The sequence below is a fragment of the Enhydra lutris genome, unplaced genomic scaffold, assembly GCF_002288905.1.
Source record: "Enhydra lutris kenyoni isolate GAN:26980312 unplaced genomic scaffold, ASM228890v2 scaffoldscaffold12, whole genome shotgun sequence".
NCBI classification, from domain to species: Eukaryota; Metazoa; Chordata; class Mammalia; order Carnivora; family Mustelidae; genus Enhydra; species Enhydra lutris.
Genome location: NW_019154096.1, coordinates 45,514,720 through 45,536,358, shown reverse-complemented (window position 1 = coordinate 45,536,358; position 21,639 = coordinate 45,514,720). Strand labels below are relative to the sequence as shown.

Genomic DNA, 21,639 nt, shown 5'->3' with positions numbered 1-21,639 from the left:
CTTGCTACTCATTTAAAAATCCCAATTATTTTCTCATGAAGTCTATTTTCCAGTGCCAAAACAAGTGTTTTTGCTTCAATCTAGAACATAAATTCACAAGCTCATGAAAGCTGGTATCAGAAGAGATCCTTTTTTGAGTTAAAAGCAGGAAATGCTGAGTAACAGTTGTGTCTGGCATTACAGTATTAGTATATTTACTGCATTTAGAGGTAGACATTGCGTAAGAAAGTTTAATCCATGTTTTTATGGATCTCTAAGGTCCAGAAATGTGGAGACTAACCCCAAGACAGGCAACAGTAACAAAGCCGGAGACTAAATTAGTATTAAAACATTTATTCCTACTGGCTTAATCTCCAATTTTTATCATGTAAAATATAATCCATATAGATAAATACATCATGGTCTACACACACAACAAAATACTTTTGAGCAATAAAAAGGAACAAATGATTGGTACATGGACGAATCTCCAAAATATACAGAGGAGAAAGCCTTACAGAAGAGTATGCATTGTACAGTTTCATAGACATGAAAGCCTAGAACAGGCAAATTAATCTACACAGGAAATAAATGAAATGGCTGTTGCATCTAGGGGTGGCAATTGCCTTGGATGGGGTCCTTCTGTAACTTCTATACGTTGATGAGTTTTGGTAACACACGTGTATACATTAGGCAAACTTCAGGACATGTACATTTAAGATTTGTGCATTTCACTGCATGCAAGTTCTGCACTCCCAAAAAACCTGTAAATAAATTCTGACCTCTAGATGATGCTTACATGGAAATATTTAGGGAGAAGTGTATAGCAATTTGCAAATACTTTGAAATGTGTAACATGTATGTATACATTTATGGGTTGATAAAGGAGAAACTGATGGATGTGTAATAAAGTACAGTAAAAAGAAGGGTCCCTGGGTAGCTCAGTTGGCTAAGCGACTGCCTTCAGCTCAGGTCATGATCTGGGAGTCCTGGGATCGAGCCCCACATTAGGCTCTCAGCTCCATGGAAAGTCTGTTTCTCCCTCTGACCTCCCCTCTCATGCTCTCTTACCGTCTGTCTGTTTTTTCTCTCTCTCAAATAAATAAATAAAATCTTAAAAAAAAAATAGTAAAATGTTAACTCCCCCATCTCATCTTCACCTGCACCCTTCCCCACCAGGTAAATAATTTTTTAAAACATAAGTGAAAAATCAAGTTCCTCAGTAATCAACCCTGTGTCCACCAGTGTAATCTGAGACATAGTCCAATTCATATTCATGGAACTGGAGAATATTTGAACAGGAATGTAGTAAGACTTTCTCAGAGAAACCAAAACTGGATTATAAATTGCTTATCTCCATGCTTATGGAACTTGAAAACGGATTTAAAACGATGAGAACAATTAATCTACTTATTCACATACCAAAACTCACTGAAATGTGAAATATATCCATTTGAAAACTTTATTTGGGTACCACTTTGTGTTAAGATCAGGGTGACAAACTTCTTCTGGTTTGCCTGGGACTTTCCTGGTTTTAGTACTAATAGTTCTGTGTTTCTGGAAGTCCCTCTGTTCCTGGACAAACCTGAATGGTTGGCCCCACTAGTCAGGACTATCTGAGGGAGTTTCATGACTCACATTTAATATGTATTCAGATATTCTAGTAATGCACCACATGTATGAGAAAAGCAATCAATGAAAAGTTATAGAACAGACAGACAAGATAGGCCAAGCAGTCGAGCAGAATAAACTTTATTTTATTCAATAATTTACAATAGGAAAGATTGAGATTACACATTATCAAGAAATCCCCCCGTATCAAAAAGAAATTAGGACACTGAGAGGAAACACAGAAAAAGCTGTAGAAAGAATTCTAAGTGCTTCCTTGAGTGGCATACCAAGGAAGGACAGATCAGAAAACTATTCTGCAAAGCATATTTAGGGAAGAGCCTTGGTGTCACCCATGGGCTAAGGGTCTTACTCCTTTCTTTTCCCTTCATTCACAGCAGCTCCATTCTTTGTTATGTAATGAATTTCTACTAAAGATTTTGTTTGGAAAAGGCAAGGATTCGTGGCTAAAAACTGTGAGAACTGTTGAATTTGGTGACTGTCATCTCTTCCAATGTGGGATGCCATGTGTATTTTTTACTGAGTGGTATTTTTCAAAAAGTTCCTGGGTAAGAAATGATGACTTCTAGCCTGATGAAAACACAATTCGGGGCTGCTGGGTGGCTCAGTGGGTCAAAGCCTCTGCCTTCAGCTCAGGTCATGATCCCAAGGTCCTGGGATCAAGCCCCGCATTGGGCTCTCTGCTTCCCTTCCTCGCTCTCTGCCTGCCTCTCTGCCTACTTGTGATCTCTGTCTGTCAAATAAATAAATAAAATCTTAGGAAAAAAACAAAACATAATTATTCCAAGAATAAAATGCTTTGTACAAATGCCAACTAAAGAACACTGACTTCACAGTATGGGGAACTGTTTTCAGTCAAATTATTTAAATAATTTATTTCCTTCTGTTCCAAGTCCTTTGGTTTAGTCATAGAAATAACAGAGTAAGAAAGACTGTGGCCGAGGTAAACAACAAGAGTTACCACAGTAGCCAAGGAACAGAAGATATGAGTGAGAGAAGATTGGAGATGATTGGTCATAACCGGTGTGTCTCTAGCTGAGGATATTCTGAAGAGTATTCTGTTAGAAAAAGAACTTAAGGATAACTTGACTGGTGGGGTGTGGGTAAAAGAAATGGAGAAGGAAGGATATATAGGAAGCATGTATTTTTTTTTTTTTTTTTTTTTTTGGAGTAAATCCTTCCTTAGGCTTTCTAGCAAAAAATCAGATAAAGAAAAGCATCTGCTAGACTATTTTTAAGTAAAAGTTAAGAAGAAAAAAGTAATACTTATGAGTAAGCAGTTTAGGAAGCCAGGAGTTTCATCTGCTGAACAGAAAATAACTCATTGGATTACCAAAGATTACCAAAAAGGAAGTATACCTTTGCTTCATGTTTCACCACTACTTCGACAACATCATTATGAGCTTTCTCAGATGCCACGTGGAGAGGAGTCAAGAATCTTAAAATGAAAAAGTAGAAAGTCAGCCAATCAATGTATTTTCCAAAAAAAAAAAAAATTTCACTTTTTAATTACTAAAAGTAGACTTACTCTTTAGTCTTTTCATTGATGTTTGCTCCTTTTCTTAGCAACAGTTCACATATTTGCTTTCTTTTGGGGTATGGAGATGCGGCAGCACAATGCTAGATAATTTAAATTGCAGCATTAATCAAAGACTATACGTAACTAATTTTTACTTAAGAACATTTGTGTTTCTAATCAAGGACTAAGAAGTTATTTAACCTCTTTGTTTTTTTGACCTGACTTTGCTACTCAAAGACTTTCTACTGGATAGAATGTACAACAATTACCAAATTCTGGCCCAGCCTGCAAATCCTATTTACCAGATATGTTAACTAAATATTCTGATCAAGTTTTATAGTTGCCCTGTATCTTTGAAAAAGCCACTACTGATGTAATGAAAATTTAAATTAACATCATGAACACTCCTTTAAATGCTATTCCCACATAGCATGGTGTCTATGTTCTTTTTAAAAGTTTAATTAATAAAACACTCCTAAGGCTGGAGTTTCTTCACATCAAGTAATAAGCCATTCATCAGCTCTAGATGCTGCCTCGTAACAGCACAGGTCAAACAGCTGACAAGATCAGTATTTACTTCCTTCTCAACTAGCTGCTCAAACAGAATAAGGAGCTTGGATAACCTGTTTGTCAAAATCAATGGGAGAAGATGATACACTCTAAGCTGGAGTCTATAGCATCTATATCTATATCTATGATATATCAAAGAGGAAAGGAGATAGGAGGTAGGGATTTGCTAGTTATAACCCTAGAATGTATCTCATGATCATGTCCCAAATCTTTGCTCCCTAATATTGAGGATGATAATAATTTACAACAGGTGTTCAATAAATGTCTGGATGCATGAATGACTAGATCAATGTAAAAATACGAAGTTAAATCGAAAGCTTGAGAATTCATGGGATAAAAGTTCTGGATAACTGCCAAACTAAGTTGTTCTATACATCTAAATATACAGTACATATGAAACCTGTTCTTATTTTAACCTATTGTTAACTATAAAGCTTATCTGATCTTCATGACTTTGCCTCAGATTCATTCTTCGTTGTGGCTGCTGTCACCAAAATCATTCCTTTGCCCTCAATAAAACCATTTCTAACAGGTAAACATAGCTACTTTGGTATGTTGTGAGTAATCATCCCAGGACATCTATCAGGATAGCACACAGAACGTAAATGGTTTATTTCCAAGATTTCTTGATCATGTCCATTTCAAAACTGCACTTTTACTCCTCTGTGCCCCATCGTGGGGCAGGGCCCATGATCTCTGGAAACCTGAAGACACTGCCCCTGCACCACAACTATCCACCAATACTTAACTCCTAGTATATTTTAAGATTAATAACAAAAATAAGTTGTTTAATAGCAGAATATTTAAGGGGAGATAATATGCAGTATTAGCTTTTCAGACCAGAACATTTTCTTCTCAGTATTTCTTAATTTCTCTGCACCATCTTGATAATGTTATGATTTTAAATTTGCACTAGCATTTCTTATTAATCTGAAGCTTTGCTTTTTTTTTTTTTTTACAACTTAAATTAGCAAAAAGGCTTAGTATGTTTTATAGATAGTTTTGACATAACCTCCACATAGTTCACATCCTGGCATAAGAAAGAAAATTAACCAATGACCAAGAAAATGAATTACCTACAAAATATTAGGTAACTAAGACTGTGAGTTAAATTTGCCCTGAAACACACTGGTTTATTTAGGGTCCTCTTCCCTCACCCAAAGCACATTTTGCAATTCATACAGGAGAACTGATTTTGTTCCTTTTAAACTGCTATTTGGGACACCTGCGTGGCTCAACTGGTTAAGTGTTGCCTTTGGTTCAGGTCATGATCCTGGGATCCCGAGACTGAGCCCTGCATTGGGTTCCCTGCTCAGTGGGAAGCCTGCCTCTCCCCCCACCCTCTACCCCTCATGCTCACCTGCTTTCTCTGTCTCATAAATAAATAAAAATCTTTCTAAAAAATTGGTGTTTCTAATGTAGTCTCTGATTACACCATTGCCTTCCCACCTTCCATCACTTTATCCCTATTAGCTCTCATTCTTTTCTCACTGCTTTTCCATAGACTGTCCAATTTTCATCTACTTTGTTACAGCTTTGTTACAGTAACATAAGTGTCATTACCTCTAATGGGGAAGTAGCCTCAAATCACACAGCAACTTTATTTACACAGTACAGAGGGGGATATATACAGACTTCAGACTAATTTTGAAAAAAATTATAATACTGGAAGGAAAACCAAGTTGTTTTTTAGATGGATGACAGGATTTTTCATTACTTTCAGTGGGTTTGAAATTCTCAATCACAAGCATTTATAATTTTTATAAGGAAATAATATGTACTATTACAATAATTAAAAAGCTACACATAACATACACCAGTATATGAATAAAGTTTTTTTTTCTGGAAGGACACTCAAATGAGTAACAGTATTGTCTTTTGGGGGGGGTGAGGTTGTCTATTTTTCGGTACTGTTTGACCTTTTTTAAAAAATGTATGTTCAGGCATTAATTTTTTAAAAAACAGATTTTCAAAAACAATTCTATTACTAGAAGGAGGACATTATGTTACTGTGTATCATCAATAGAAGTAGGATGTTATGATTAGTTCAACATGTTTTTGGTTACTGCATCTTCAAAACTTTAATCTGAAACATTACCAATGCTGTTTCATGTGTTTGAGGATGCTTAAAATTCACCATCTCCAGAGAGAGATGTTTTTTGATTCGTGTTACGTCAGCTTCCCGTGCAGCCTGCAGCAATGAGTGGCCTTTAAACTCATCTAGATGAAAAAAAAAAAAGCATATATATCTGCGTGAGAATTATCAAATTGATGGGACTTACCTAATAAAAGATAACTTAGTGTTTTTGAAAGTATTTTCAAAATTATCTACCAAAATTATTCAGATAGAAGCTCTAAAGATATTCTCCAAATATAACCCCCCAGAAGAGAGACAGTGCTATATCAGTTTCCCCTTCAGTTATGACATAATTCATCCCTAAATGTATACATAGATTTAGCCCATGGCCAACTCAGGGTCTATTTTGGTCTGTAGGAATCTGGAATATTGCAATGTTTTACCAGACCAGAGAGCTCTGAGATGGTTCATGCTCTAACATCATGGTGGTAGATGAGCCAAAAACTGAGTACTTTCAAGAGCCACCTACTACTGATGAACAAATGAGAGAGTATTTTCTCAAGATTTCTCTTTAATTCACCAGATTTGTGAAACCACCCATTTTCCTTTATTGTTCCAGAGTTAACACAAATTTAATACAAGTTTCCTATTTATGTACAGTAATATTACATCTGAACTAGGTGGCTGTTTCTTACTACATTTACTTCAGTTATAGACAGAAAACCATAGAACTGCCAAATATCAAAGAATATTAGATGGTTAGGATCTGGGGTCCATGTTTAAAAGACAGCAATCCTACAAACGACAAGGCAGATTAATAAGAAACTCACACCAAAGACAGGAACAAAACCCAAATTCACTCTTTTCAAAAGCATACAATCTCATTGAACTTCACTTGAAAAATCAAGTACAAATATATTTTCTTTTCATAGCATCTTAAGAGTAGAATGAGTAGAAACCTCCAGATGACTAAATATGCTAGTAAGAACAACGATACCCATGTGTAAGGAAAATTTTCCATTACTTAAAAATTTCTAAAAACAAATGAGAACAAATTTTTAGTTTGCTGCCATCTTAATATCTTAGTTGAACATTCATCATTTTATACTCACATGATAATCTTTCTTTTAACTGCGGTGTGGGAGCCAAGTCTATAGCACTTTTATTATGACAATTCAGCAGTGTTGGATCTGCACCATAACTTAGGAGAAGAGAACATACTTCAACCCTGTTTTTTGAAGCTGCCTCATGAAGAGGAGTAAATTGCCACAAGTCCATTGCATTTACACAGGCACCATGCTGAGGGGTTGTGGGGGGGGAGGGTAAAGCATATAGTTAGTGTTCAACTTTTTAAGAGAATTCAGTATTAGTACTGTGTAATTTAACATCATGCAAGCTTAACCAGGCTATATCCTCAAAGTCCACTTTTTAAATCTATTATTTCAGAAATACATTTTTTTCCCATGGAAAACCAGTAGCTGGTTGCTAGGCTTATGCATAAGGCCTTTACTTAACTCTTTTATTGTTAAAAATAGCTAAGAATGAAGCTTTAGATTTAACTTGCATCTTTTCTAATTTCTAAGTTTTTCCCTTTTTTGAGGTATAATTTACATACAGTAAAACAGTTCTTCAAAGTGAATAGTTTGAAGAGTTGACAAATATATATCTTTATCTATCTATATCTCCATGATACCATCACCCAATTCAAGATAGAGCACGCTTTCATTACCCTAGAACGTTCCCTCACAGGTAATCATGCCCCCATTCTGACTGTTAGCACCATATATTAGATTTATATGCTCTTGAACTTTACAAAAATAGAATAACTCAGTATGTACTTTTTTGTCTACCTTCATTCACACACAATGTTTTTGAGATTCATTCATGCTGTTGTATCAATCTTTTTATTACTGAGTAGCATTCCATTGTATTGATGGACCATAACTTACTTATCCACCATCCTCTTGATGGGCATTTGGATTATTGCTTATTTTTTACTATTCTATTTACTATTTACTATTATTTAGTATTTTACTATTTACTAATAAGGTGTTATGAACATTCATCCATAAGTCTCTTTATGGATACATGCTATGTCCCTACGAATGGAATTGCTGGATGGATGATACAGTAGATAACAGGTTTACTTTTATTAGAAACTGACAAATAGTCTTTTTTTTTTTTTTTTTAAGATTTTATTTATTTATTTGACAGGGAGAGATCACAAGAGGCAGGCAGAGAGAGAGGGGGAAGCAGGCTCTCCGCTGAGCAGAGAGCCTGATGCAGGGCTTGGTCCCAGAACTCTGAGATCATGACCTGAGCTGAAGGCAGAGGCTTAACCCAATGAGCCACGCAGGCGCCCCTAAATATGTATGTTAAACTTCGATCTACTGCTCTTCTTTGGAGCAAAAGAGATCAATATTCTTGGCAATACTTGAAAGCAACTCTTACGTTTTTCTTTCTGAGTTTTAACACCTTCAGCTCCTTCACTCTTTTTTTTCATCAGATGGTTTCTAGATTTCCTTTGACCTTCATGGCCCTCAGCTAAATATACTTCAGCTTCAAAGCTCCATTAAAGGAATTACTGAGTGCCTAGAATAATAGTCTCGATGCAGTCTGACTGAGAAAAGTACACTGCATCTGTTGTTACGTTTGCTTTTGACACTATACTTCTACTACTGGCATAAAATCATGTTAGCTTTTTAAGCAAGCACATCACAATTCCTACAGTGTCCAGGTCATGAAAAGCAGTTAAGAGAATGTTTGCAGGTAAATGCCAGCTTCTGCTAGCCAACTGTTTAGCAAGGGCTGCCAAGTAACTTAGTGTTCCCTACACCTTCTGCCTGTATTCTGTCTCTATCTCCTTGGCTAATCTAGACACTCCTGAGCTTGAGTGCTCTGGTAACTGCAACTTCACCTCAGCTAACTTCTATACATATGACCTCTAGTCAGCCTGCCATTCTTATTTATGGAACATCAGGTCTTAGGAAAACATCATTGTCTGTAGGTCCCAATGCAATCTGCCTCATGTTTCACTTTTACCTACAATAATATTCCAAATGTTCTGTTGAATTCAAGATTCAGTTTTACAGTAAGAAAAGCATTACTGCTCTAGATGTGTAACGTTGCAGCTTATACATTTAAGAAGGCTTAGGGGCTACTTAGAGTATCTAATCGTTAAAGTTGTTTCTGTGGGGAAGTATCCTGTGGTAGCACAGGCCCAAAATCAAGCATGGAGGCATTGGGAACAAATATCCTACCATGATGGCTGCTGCTAGAATGAGGACAAGTATTAAAAGGGGCAGAATGGTGCAGAGTAAGAGATGCCTAAGGAATGTGGTCAAATATATGTATAGGGACTGGGGGACAAAAGGAAATAGCTATGGGTAACATCCTTCTATCTTCTCCGAAGAAGAATATGTATCTTCTATTTTTAACCAACAGGGAGCAAAAAAAAGTTTGTTTTCAGTCCTGGGAAGCTGCTGGTTAAACAAGAGCCTCCCAGCATCCTGGGGGAAGTGCAGCTGACCAAATGAGCCTGCTGCAACCTAGTATCTGAATCACTACAAACTGCTTCCTGATATTTTCAAGAATTTTGAAACTTCACTGTTAGCCACAAATTACAGATTCATTTAAGGTGGTATTCACAAGATGACAGTGTTATTTTTATACTTAAAATCTTAAGGTATCTTAAAAATCTCAAAGCAGTTGAATGTTGATCCATCAATCACCTACATCTTAGAATGATTATACATATTCCTCTATAACCTCCAAGCACTAAAAACACACGGTCAATAGGTATATAATATATTTCAAGTGATTTTATATAATTCTGAGAAAAACAGAAGAGAACTAACCTTGACCAGAAGCTCAGTTACTTCATAATGACCATAAGAACAGGCATTGTGTAAGGGTACCAGATCACTACAATATGAGGGAGGGGGTGGGGGGTGAGAAGACGCTTACGTTATTATAGATTCCCTACAGGTTTAGTTCATTTAATTTTAATTAACTTTAAATTTACACTGAGATTTAAATAACAAATGGCTTTTATGATCCTCCAGTAGAAATGCACAAAATTTAACAGTTCTAAAAATTCTAACTTCCACATCCATCTTTTTTTTCTCCAAGGCTACCGCAATGCCTTTATTATTTCTTCCTGTACTACTCAAACAGCCCCTATTTCAATTTTTCTTCCAAACTGTAGCCAGATTTTTCTAAAAGTAAATCTGATGTAGAATTTTTTTTTAAGAGAGGTAGACAGACAGAGGGTGAGGGGCAGAAAAATAATCTCAAGCAGACTCCATGCCTAGTGTGGAGCCCCATGTGGGGCTTGATCCCACGACTGTGAGCCAAAATCAAGAGCTGGACACTTAACCGACTGAACCACCCAGGCGCCCCTATTGTAGTTACTCCTTGTTTTAATGTCCTTCACTGATTCTTCGTTGCTTCTGAAAACTGGTTCCAACTGCTTAGCTTGGCATGCAATGGTGTGACCCTCTGGAGCCTTACCCTTCAATAATGGTATGTTCAACCACATGTAGCTCCCTCTATGCCTCTGGGCATACAGATTTCCCTCCCTCCTGGCTTGCTTCTACAATCTTTTCGTAACTCACTAGGAATCAGTCATTCAGCTTCAGAATCTGAAATGTAGTTATCTTTTTATTCCTTTCTCTCTCCTCACATCCAGTCAACAGATCTTACCCATTCTTACACTATAATATCTTTTACACCTGTGTCTTCATTTCCATTCCTCTGCAACATTATATATCTTCATTATGCCTGAACCCCTACAGTAATTACTCTCACTGCTCTTTGATCTCTGGTCCTTCTCTCCAAACTACCTTACACACTGCTGCCAGAATGTGTTCCCTAGAACTCCTCTTAAAAAAAACTTTCCCCTTGCTTAAGATCTTTCAATAGCTACTGTGGCTCATACTGTGAATTCCTTAGACTAGAATACCAAGTCTTCTAAAACCTGGTTCTTACCTACTTCTCCAATCCTAACCTTCATTCCTCCCCTGTGTAAAGCATCTGCTTCAGCCACACTGGTCCAGTCATTGTTTCTTAAATATGCTGTAATATCTGCTTTAGCACATCCCCTCACACAACTTCTCTTGCATGATGTTTCCTAAACTCTCTGCTTTCCTGAGCTGAGTCCAGGTCAAGTATCACCTCCTCTTGAAGGATTTTCTACCTGTACTGCCATCACTGAGAGTTTCCTCCTGGGAACTCCTACCCTACTATCTCTATTATCACCTCATATTTAGTAGAGAACTTATATTGTTAGGTATCTTTTCACGCTTCCTAAAGTGTAGTTTAAGCCCTATGAGTTGTGGCTTTAAGGTTTTATAATTCTCTGTATCCTCAGAGCAATCTGCATATTGTAAAAGCTCCATAATGTTTATGCTGCTTAGCAAGAAGATTTTTATAAGGTTACAGAGATGATTATAAAGACTGTAACATTTAAGATATCCTCACTTGTTTCCAATGCTTACTTACCCTTTATCTTTAGCATGGACATCAGCTCCATGTTGAAGTAATAGCTGTACAATTTTTACTCTGTTGTATCCTGCTGCCAAATGCAATGGAGTTGACTGAAATATTAATCAGACAAATGAATGAAATTACAATAATAGCTTAAAAAAACCCCATATAACACCAGAAATTAAAAAAAAAAAAAAAAAACCCTTTACATCTTCATAGTTATCAACTGGTTTTACAAAATCCAACATATTTATACTGAAGGCATATTATAGAAGTTTTTAAGTTCATTACTGTAAATAGGAAGCAAACTAAATGTTTATTACCAATAAAGTTTTACTAAGTTTAAGAATTAATCCAAATTACTACTTAAAAGAAAGTATCAGCATTCTCACCAAAATGTTTTAGTTTTTAGTAAGACAAATATATTTTCATGTTACCAGGAGGACGAACGCAAGCTTAGCTGCAAAAGTACCTTTCTGCCATCACTTGCATGGCAGTTGACATTTAATGGTGTCAGCAGAGCCATCATTTTTTCTTCATTGCCACTCCTAGCACACACAAAAAAAAGGGTTAGTAATTTATATTCTTCATCAGATCCTATCTGGAGACATATATGAGATCGAACAAAAATTCATTCTCTCTTAAAAGTTTGCTTGTTACTTAAAAAAATTAATGATAAAGTTATTCATGACACTTATTTATAATACTAGTACACACCTGGCACTTTCCAAAAGTTCATCTTTCTTATATTCACCTGTGAATTAGGGGGAAAAAATGAAAAAAAAAAAAAAAAAATTTTTAATCACAAAAGCATTAACAGCTTCATGCATAAAGCTCCTCATGAACTATATTTAAAGTAGATAAATCTGGAAATAGGTTTTCAATGAACAGAAACTGATTAACAGAATACTGTGCAGTTTAAAAATATTTATATGAACATGGAATATATTTGTTATGAAAGTAAAAAAAAAAAGTGGGCGGGGGGTGCCTGGGTGGCTCAGTGGTTTAAGCCTCTGCCTCCGGCTCAGGTCATGGTGTCAGGATCTTGGGATCATCGAGTCCCGAGGCATGGAGCCTGCTTCCCCTTCTCCCTGCCTGCCTCTCTGCCTACTTGTGATCTCTCTCTCTCTCTCTCTGTCAAATAAATAAATAAAATCTTTAAAAGAAAAAATAAAAGTTAAAATAAAAAAAAGAAAAATCTAGTATTACATCATGAAGCTATCTGAAAACAGTATGTTCCAAAAAGGAAAGCCAAGAAGAAAATATACCAAAATTTCAACAAAGTTTGTCTTAGGTAGTAGGTTACTGGTGAGCTTTTCCTTTTCTTTTTACTCCTCAAATTTTCTAAAACTGGTATGTTATTTGTGCAACGGACAAAATGCACCCACAACTTCATTCCAAAGTAACACAAAACAAAATCCAATATGCCAACATCATAGACATAACAGAAGATAATCTATGGGATTACAAACTGGACATAATCATTAATACTTTTATGAATGCAGAAGATTTTCCAACACTAAAACTATATTACAGTACTACTTTAAATATATAAAAACAGGATTAAATATAAACTTCTTTTTTTAAGATTTTATTTATTACTTGACAGAGATCACAAGTAGGCAGAGAGGCAGGCAGAGAGAGGGAGGGAAGCAGGCTTTCTGCTGAGCAGAGGGCCTGATGCGAGGCTCCATCCCAGGACCCAAGGACCATGACCTGAGCCGAAGGCAGAGGCTTTAACCCACTGAGCCACCCAGGCCCCCCAAATATAAATTCTTTATGCCGATAGCTTCCATACTTACAAATGCATACAAACAAAACTTTAAAAAAATACAACTTAAATTAACATAATTTAACATAATGGAAGTGTATTGATTTGCTGAAATAAAATATAAACTGATGTTCACAATAAAAATATATACTGACTGCTAATGCAAGGATTCTTTGAGCCCCAAGATTTTTTAAAAAGAGAAAAGCAGGGAATAGCATGGAAAAGTGAGGGGGGAAATGGAAGTGATAGTTACAGTAACAGCTTGCTTTTCTAGAGCCTCTTTGGAGTACTGGACTAAATTTTGCCGGTAATACCAGAAGAAGTATCACAAAGTCCAAGCACACGAGCTCACAGCAGAACCCCTCAGGCTCTTGACTATTAGATCAGATGTGATTCTAATGGTGCTCACACAGGTAAGAATCCAGAAAATAATATGGCAGAGAGTTTTTCAAGAGGAAACACTCTGATGAAGAAGAAACATGTGAAATGGATACTACCACTCAAAAAGTTTAAAATGAACCTAGGGTGCCTGGGTAGATCAGTTGTTAAGCATCTGCCTTCAGCTCAGATCATGATCCCAGCATCCTAGGATCAAGTCCCACATTGGGCTCCCTGCTAGGCCGGAAGCCTGCTTCTCCTTCTCCCACTCCCCCTGCTTGTGTTCCCTCTCTGTGTCTCTCTGTCAAATAAATAAATAAAATCTTTAAAAGAAAATAGGATAAAATGAACCTAGAGACTAAGCCTTATACGTGTTAACAGGTTCCAAAGACATGAATATGTTAAGAGAAAACAGTAACTGACATTCTTCAAGGTACTGAAATTGGTATGACCAGAATCCTCTGCTTTAGAAAAGACAACAGAGCTTTCTGAAAGGTTTTCTTTTTTTTTTTTCTTTAAAGATTTTATTTATTTATTTGACAGACAGAGATCACAAGTAGGCAAAGAGGCAGGCAGAGAGAGAGAGGAGGAAGCAGGCTCCCTGCGGAGCAGAGAGCCCGATGTGGGGCTCGATCCCCAGCACGCTGGGATCATGACCTGAGCCGAAGGCAGAGGCCCCAACCCACTGAGCCACCCAGGCGCCCCTTGAAAGGTTTTCTTAAAAAAAAAAAAAAAAAAAAAAAGTATATTAAAAAAACGCATATAAAGGGGGCAAAACATGTTACCTGGAAAGGTCAGGGACATTTATTTATTTATTTTAGATTTTTAAAATATCTTACTTCCTTTTTTTTTTTTTTAAAGATTTTATCTATTTATTTGACAGACAGAGATCATAAGCAGGCAGAGAAGCAGGCAGAGGGAGAGGAGGAAGCAGGCTCCCTGCTGAGCAGAGCGCCCGATGTGGGGCTCGATCCCAGGACCCTGGGATCACGACCTGAGCTGAAGGCAGAGGCTTCAACCCACTGAGCCACCCAGGCGCCCTAATATCTTACTTCTTAAAAACTGACAGCCTATATAGAATCTTATCATAAAACCATATACATTCACAAAAAATTTTTTGTAAGAACAACTTCAATGTCTAGAAAAGTAGCATTTTTAGGCAGTTCCAGCTTGGAAATACAAATTCTCTGATTTCAAAAGGAGATGTTTCATAAACCTACTCACTTGTCAATAAAATTAATTTCTGAGATTTCAAATATTTTAAGCTACTTTCATTTTTTAAAAGTTTTTATTTTAATCACCAGGTGCTCATCACAGGTGCACTCCTTAATCCCCATCACCTGTTTCACCCATCCTCCTACCCACCTCCCCTCTGGTAACCATCAGTCTGTTCTCTATAGTTAAGAGTCTATTTCTTGGTTTCCCTTTTTTTCCTCTTTGCTTATTTTTTTTGTTTCTTAAATTCTTTACAAGAGTGAAATCACATGATACTTGTCTTTCTCTGACTTATTTCACTTAGCATTATACTCTAGCTCCATCCATGTTGTTGCAAATGGCAAGAATTCATTCTGTTTTATGGCTGAGTAATATTCCATTGTGTATATATACCACATCTTTTTATCCATTTATCTATGGATCCTATCTGGAGACATATATGAGACACTTGGGCTGCCTCTATACCTTGGCTCTTGTAAATAATGCTGCTATAAACATCAGGGTGCACGTGTCCCTCTGAATGAGTGTTTCTGTATTTTTTGAGTAATACCCAGTAGTGCAATTGCTGGATCACTGGGTAGTTCTATTTTTAACTTTTTAAGGAACCTCCATGCTGTTTTCCATAGTGCCTGCACCAGTTTGCATTCCCACCAACAGTGCACAAGAGTTCCTTTTCTCTACATCCCCACCAACACCTATTGTTTCTTATGTTGTTGATTTTTAGCCATTCTGACAGCTATAAATGATGTTGAGTATTTTTTTTTTTTAAGAGAGAGAATGCGTGCGTTTGTGTGCACAGGAGTGGGGTGGGGAGGGGCAGAGGGAAAGACAGAGATAGAATCCATCCTGGGCATGGAGCCTGATGCAGGGCTTGATCTCATGACCCTGAGACCATAACCTGAACCGAAATCAGGAGTTGGAGGCTAACTGACTGAGCCACCCAGGTGCCCCAATACTGAGCATCTTTTCATGTGTCTGCTGGCCAACTGTCTATCTTTTTGGAGAAATGTCTATGCATGTCTTCTGCCCATTCTTAATTCGATTATTTGTTTTTTGGGTGTTGATTTTTCTAAGTTCTTTATATATTTTGGATATTAGTCCTTTATTAGAGATGTTATTTACAAATATCTTCTCCCATTCTGTAAGGTGCTTTTTAGTTTTGCTGACTGTTTCCTTCTCTGTGCAAAAGCTTTTTATTTTGATGTAGCCCCAGTTGTTTATTTTTGCTTGGAAAAGTCAGGGACATTTAAAACATGTCCTGAATACATGATAGTAACACACAATTATCTATTACCCCTGAACGAAATACGACAGGAAGCACAAATTTAAACACCAATTTAAAAAGAAAAAAGAAAAGCTTTACTTTTCTTAGGTAATAATCAAACACCAATTATCCAGATGTAGAAAAGATTAACAACTGAACTGACAGTATTTTGAAAATCTAGTTAAAGTCATTAGCTGGAGGAAACAGACCGTCTACCCAGGAGGCTCAATTCTTTATATTCTTCCCAGAATACCCAAAGTGTGTACATAGACTTACCGGTCAGCACTGCTTTGGCAGACGGGTCTGCTAAATCTAATGCTGTCCTTCCATCTGTATTCCGGATGGTTGGCTCAGCTCCATGCTGTAAGAGCACTGCAACAACACAGCGACAATACCTTTCAAAATGGTAATCATGACAATCGGATCTTCTCAAAATTCTGGTCCAGAAGTCTTTGAGTTATTTAAAGACCTTCCATATCCTGATGGCATGCTAAATGTTGTATTTTAAAGATAAGATTGTATAAAATATTGCATTATTTAATGTATAAGATACAGTAAATAAATGTCCCCTAAGCTCAATGTAAGGTTTCCTTTGCTTTGTGACTAAGGACAGATAAGAGTATATAAAGAAATAAAGGGCTAATTTGCTTAAAAGCTTGTTCTCTAATTCCAAATGAACAACTGCTCATGGTAGACTGTCCTATCATAACAAAATGGAATTTCAAAAGCTATGGATAGTCCAGGAATAGGGATCTGTGGAATTAGAAAAGAAAAATAAAATCACACGGGTAAATTCTTTAAAAAAGAAAAAAATGCCCTCTGTAGGGTTAACAAACCCCAAATCAAAACCGTTTCATTACATCCTAGAACATACACAAAAAAGGCTCGTGCTATATTCTGTATTGTTATCTGTCATATAAAGATATTCTAGCACACTCTGTAAGTAAAGTGCCAAGGAAAGACAGGCTAATACATGCAGAGAGGGGAGCTACCTCCTGTTCTTTGACACAGTTGTATTCATTCCACTCTACTACTCCCTGTAACAATGCTGGCCAATAGAAATAAAATGCGAGCCACACATGTAATTTAGAATATTCTAGTAGCCACATTAAAAAAAAAAAAGGTTAAATTATTTTAAACACATTTTATTTAACCCAATACCCAAAGTACCATTTCAGTATTTTATTTATACTGTGATCAATATAAAATTGAGACTTTTGCATTGCTGTTTTTCCAAAGTCAATCTCTGAAAAACTGGTATGTAAAAAGTGTATCTCAATTCAAATCAGCCATATTACAAGTCCTCAGCTACCATACTGGACAGTGAAGACCTAACTATATTTGGAAAACCCTACATTATTAAAGCTGATTATTTGTACTCTGAGACTCAGGAACTAGAAAAGGACTATGAGCAGAGGGAGTAACAACTTAGATAACACAGGAAAGGAGAATTGGGCAGAGATTAGTGGGTAATGTGTTTTCTATCTTTATAAATGACCTAACTTTAACTAACCTGACCAGTATAAATAGTGATTTGGGGCTTTGAGATGAGGGGAGAACAGTCAGTCCAGCTTAGAGCACCTGGGCTTTTCCTAGTGCACAGAGTTGGTTTTCTATCTGTCTCCAACATTTCAACTGTCCCTGTTTTGCATCAGGAAACAGAGCTAAGGTAAGCAGAGTCCAAAATCCCTGACTGGAAGGCTCAGAAAAGTTAATACCAGATTAATGAAAACTCTCAAATAAGCAACCTTTTCACTGGTAATTTTGTCAGTGATCAACCTGTCAGGCAAATCCTCTATCATTTGTTAAAGAATTCTAAATGACTGATAATTTGTCCTTCAAATGTTTCTGTACTTATCCTGCCATTTTTATTCTACAACAACCCTACTTCATGCCCTCATCATTTGTCATTCCTAGCTGGTCTCTCTGATGACTTCTATTCAACCTAACCCCCTTCAGATCATTCTTTTGAAAATAAGCTACACTTCACGAGACTATTTCCTTAAAAGTCTTCAATGATTCCACACTGCCTACATAACAATAACAAGCTCCCTAACCTGGAATTCAAAGCTCTTTATAAAGAAGTCTATCTACCTTTTCCAATCTTTCTCCCATTACTTCCTGGAAAGACTCCAGGAAGGAGCAACCTGACTCTAACCAAGTCACAGTACTCAGTTCCCTCTAACAATTCCTGTTCACTTCTACCATGACTTTACCTGGTTTTTCATGTGTCTTATTCTCCCAGGAGAATCTAAATTTCTAGAGAACAGGAATTTTGTATTCTCTTCTTTAAAGAACTTAAGTTTAATACCATAGAACAACAGACACTTAGTAAATAATGGTTAGGTTAAATCACAAAGTGTTCTTTAGGAATTTTTTTTTTTTTTAATTTTTTAAATTCAGCCTGGCAGAATTTGATCATATTAACAAATGAATTCAATTTAGACTCAGAATTAGTTACAAACTGTTTCAGGAAGATTCAGAAAGTAAATAGTCTTACCAATGCAAACATCAATCTTTCCTTTAATTGCAGCTTCATGGAGGGGGGTATAATTCCAATTATCACGAGCATTTGGGTCTGCACCATGTCGCAAAAGGAGACTGACTACTTCAGCATGACCAAAAGAACATGCGTTATGAAGAGGAATAAGCCCCCCATCATCACGTGCTTGGACATTTGCACCATTCTGAAGCAAATATTCAACTACATCTTTCCGCCCAAAACCTAGAAGAAAGCAAATTATCCACATTTAAGTTTGCCAAAATGTCTTTGGATGAAGAATAACAAAAGATTTAACAATTCAAAAAATAACTGATGGAAAGGAGATCTGGAATGTATCACTAACTAATCTTAATGAGAAAGCCAAGGGCCTAACGGTTTAGGCAATACAGCTGATCCTCGAACAACATGGGTGTGAACTGCACGGATCCACTTATAAGCAGATTTTTTAGAGTACTGTAAATATGTTTTTTCTTCATTATTATTGTAAGAATACAGTATACAGGACATCATATAATATACAAAATATGCATTACTCGACTGTTTATGTTATCGGTAAGACTTCTATGGTCAACAGTAGGGTGTTGGTGGTTAAATTCTGGGTAGTCAGAAGTTATATGCAGATTTCTGACTGCACAGGGGGTCAAGACCCCAAACCTCATGTTGTTCAAGGGTCAACTGTACCATTAACTTCAGAGAATGGTTATGAAATAGGTGACCGAAAGCCCAATGTTCAAATGTTTTCCACTCTAGACTAGCATTTCTAATAGCAAATACAGAGTTCTGCATATTTAGAGTGCATACATTTTCAGATGTCCTAAGTATATAACTCTTGCTACAGAATCCCTTTCCCACATCTATCTCATAAAATGGTTCCACTAAATTGGGGGACTAAGAGATAGCAACAAGGAATTCTGCTTACAGTTTATATGTGGCTGTGCAGTGAAGATAAAAGTGATCCTTGGGAAAGGTGTGACATCAGGTGTCTTCAAAGGAGCCCCCAATTTGTCACATGCACAACACAAGCAACTTCTTTCTAGGTAGGAGGCCTCCTTTGGAAAACCATGTACCACAGTTCTGCTCTAAGTGCTCCCATATCAAACAACAGAAAAAGTCCTACAACTCATTTTTACTGGTTTATAGCTTTAGTACCAATGAATTCCAATCTCTTACCATGCTCGTTCTCGCATAAAAGCACTTAAAACCTTTCTACAGCTAAAAAAATGAAATGAAAAGAATTTCAGGCATATGTTAAAGCAGATACATGTGTGCTGAGAGAGAAAGCCCTTCTCACTCATCTAAAGTTTCACCCCAATATTTTCTTACTTGATGAGAATATTTTGAAAATTATTTTTATTAACATATAATGTATTATTTGCCCCAGGTCACCCCAATATTCTTAAAACCACCAAGGCTGAATACGGTTCTTCTAAAACCAGAGTGGGAGCTGAATGAGAAAGCAGCAGTAGAATGCTTTTAAGGTGTATGCCTAGGGCTGGCCTAGTTGCAGCCGATGGAGAATTAGATGGCTGTAAAGATTACCTGGATTCCATGTTTTATTTATTTATTTATTTATTTAAAAAAGACTTTTATTTATTTATTTTACATAGGGAGATCACATGTAGGCAGAGAGGCAGGCAGGCAGAGGGAGAAGCAGACTCCCTGCTGAGCAGATCACTCAATGCGAGGCTCAATCCCAGGACCCTGAGATATGGCAGAGGCTCAACCCACTGAGGCACCCAGGAACCCACTATGTTTTGTTTTAATATTGCTAGGCTCCATGTCACAAAGATGAGTATCTTTGTATCTCTGATTCTCCTTATTCTCAAAGAGCTCACAATTTAAGACAGGGAGAAACAAAAAGAGCTAAGAATTTCAATACAATATGACTGCCATACAGAGGTACATATAAAATGCTACAGAGTCCAGAGAAGGAAATACCCAAATTGGGGGAAAGCAGAAAATAAGAAGGACTACCCAAGGAGATTCCAGCAAGGACATCTGAGCTGAAGGCATACAGAAAAATTAAGGGGTCATAAGAGAATGGGGCAAGGAAAGATGAGGGGAAGGATTGGAATAAGGGAAGAGCACTGCAGTCCAAGCAGAAGAGACCAAAAAGTACATAGAAGCATAAAAGAGCAAATCATTCCTAATAGGATACAGAATGCCAATTAGGCAGATGCCAGGTGAGGAAGAACCTTTTATATGTCATGCTAAGGCAGCATCTGGATTTTGTCTTATGGAATAGAGAATAGTGTTGTTTTTTATTTGTTTATTTGACAGAGAGTTAGAGAGAGAGCACAAGTAAGCAGAGCGTCAGGGAGAGGGGGAGAGAGAGAAGCAGGCTCTCTGCTAAACAGGGAGCCTTATGTGGGGCTCGATCCCAGGACCCTGGAATCATGAGCCGAGCTGAAGGCAGCCACTTAACCAACTGAGCCACCCGGGCACCCTGAGAATAGTGTTTTCAAAACTGTTTTCAGGCAGATTTTAATGAATCATTTTCTGTCCTTAAAAAAATTTGAGATATAAACTTAAATAAAGCATATGAGTTTCAGGCATACGATATAATAATTCAGTATTTATATACATTGTCAAATGATCACAATAAGTCTAGTTAACATCCACCGACACACCTAATTACAAATTTTCTTGTGATGAGAACTTTTAAGATCTACTCTCTTAGCAACTTTCAAATATATGTGATTAACTATAGTCACCATACTATACATTATATTTTTTTGTAATGGAAACTTGTATCTTTGGACCACCTGTACCCATGCACCCACCCTACTTCTCCTACTTCTCCCTCCCTTCTTCTTCTACTCATCCCTTACTTCTGGCAACCACCAATCTGTTCTGTGAACTTGGGTTCTTTTGTTTAGTAAGATTCCACATACAAGTGAAATCATACAGTACTTCTTTCTTTTACTTAGCATAACATACTCAAGGTCAATCCATGTCACAAATGGCAATATTTTACTCTTACGGTTAAATAATATTCTATTATATACACATACCACTTTTCCTTCATCCATCAATTGACACTTAGGCTGCTTTAGGTCTTGACTACTGTAAATGACACTGCAATGAACAGGTGTGTGTGTTTATCTTTTTGAGCTAACAATTCCTAATGAAATCTTGTAAAATTCTAATATACAGCGTGATCACTGAAAAAATACCCAATTCCTGGTACGTAACTGGCACTCACAGAGTTGCAACTTAACTGAATTCAGTGTAACAATACAATTCA

At 36.8% G+C, this 21,639-nt stretch overlaps 1 protein-coding gene across 5 annotated transcripts in view; it reads right to left on the bottom strand.

The window, feature by feature from the left end:
• Window positions 1–21,639, bottom strand: part of LOC111144830 (tankyrase 2) — a 69,012-nt gene that overhangs the window by 35,856 nt on the left and 11,517 nt on the right. For all 5 annotated transcript variants that reach the window (XM_022499342.1, XM_022499339.1, XM_022499341.1 and 2 more), the window contains exons 2-11: window positions 18,390–18,614; window positions 16,166–16,261; window positions 11,979–12,015; window positions 11,734–11,809; window positions 11,277–11,371; window positions 9,632–9,698; window positions 6,887–7,073; window positions 5,796–5,917; window positions 3,137–3,228; window positions 2,968–3,046 (exon numbers count right to left, since the gene is read on the bottom strand). In XM_022499342.1, coding sequence (XP_022355050.1) covers window positions 2,968–3,046; window positions 3,137–3,228; window positions 5,796–5,917; window positions 6,887–7,073; window positions 9,632–9,698; window positions 11,277–11,371; window positions 11,734–11,809; window positions 11,979–12,015; window positions 16,166–16,261; window positions 18,390–18,614 — 1,076 coding nt within the window. The remainder of the gene's footprint in view (window positions 1–2,967; window positions 3,047–3,136; window positions 3,229–5,795; window positions 5,918–6,886; window positions 7,074–9,631; window positions 9,699–11,276; window positions 11,372–11,733; window positions 11,810–11,978; window positions 12,016–16,165; window positions 16,262–18,389; window positions 18,615–21,639) is intronic.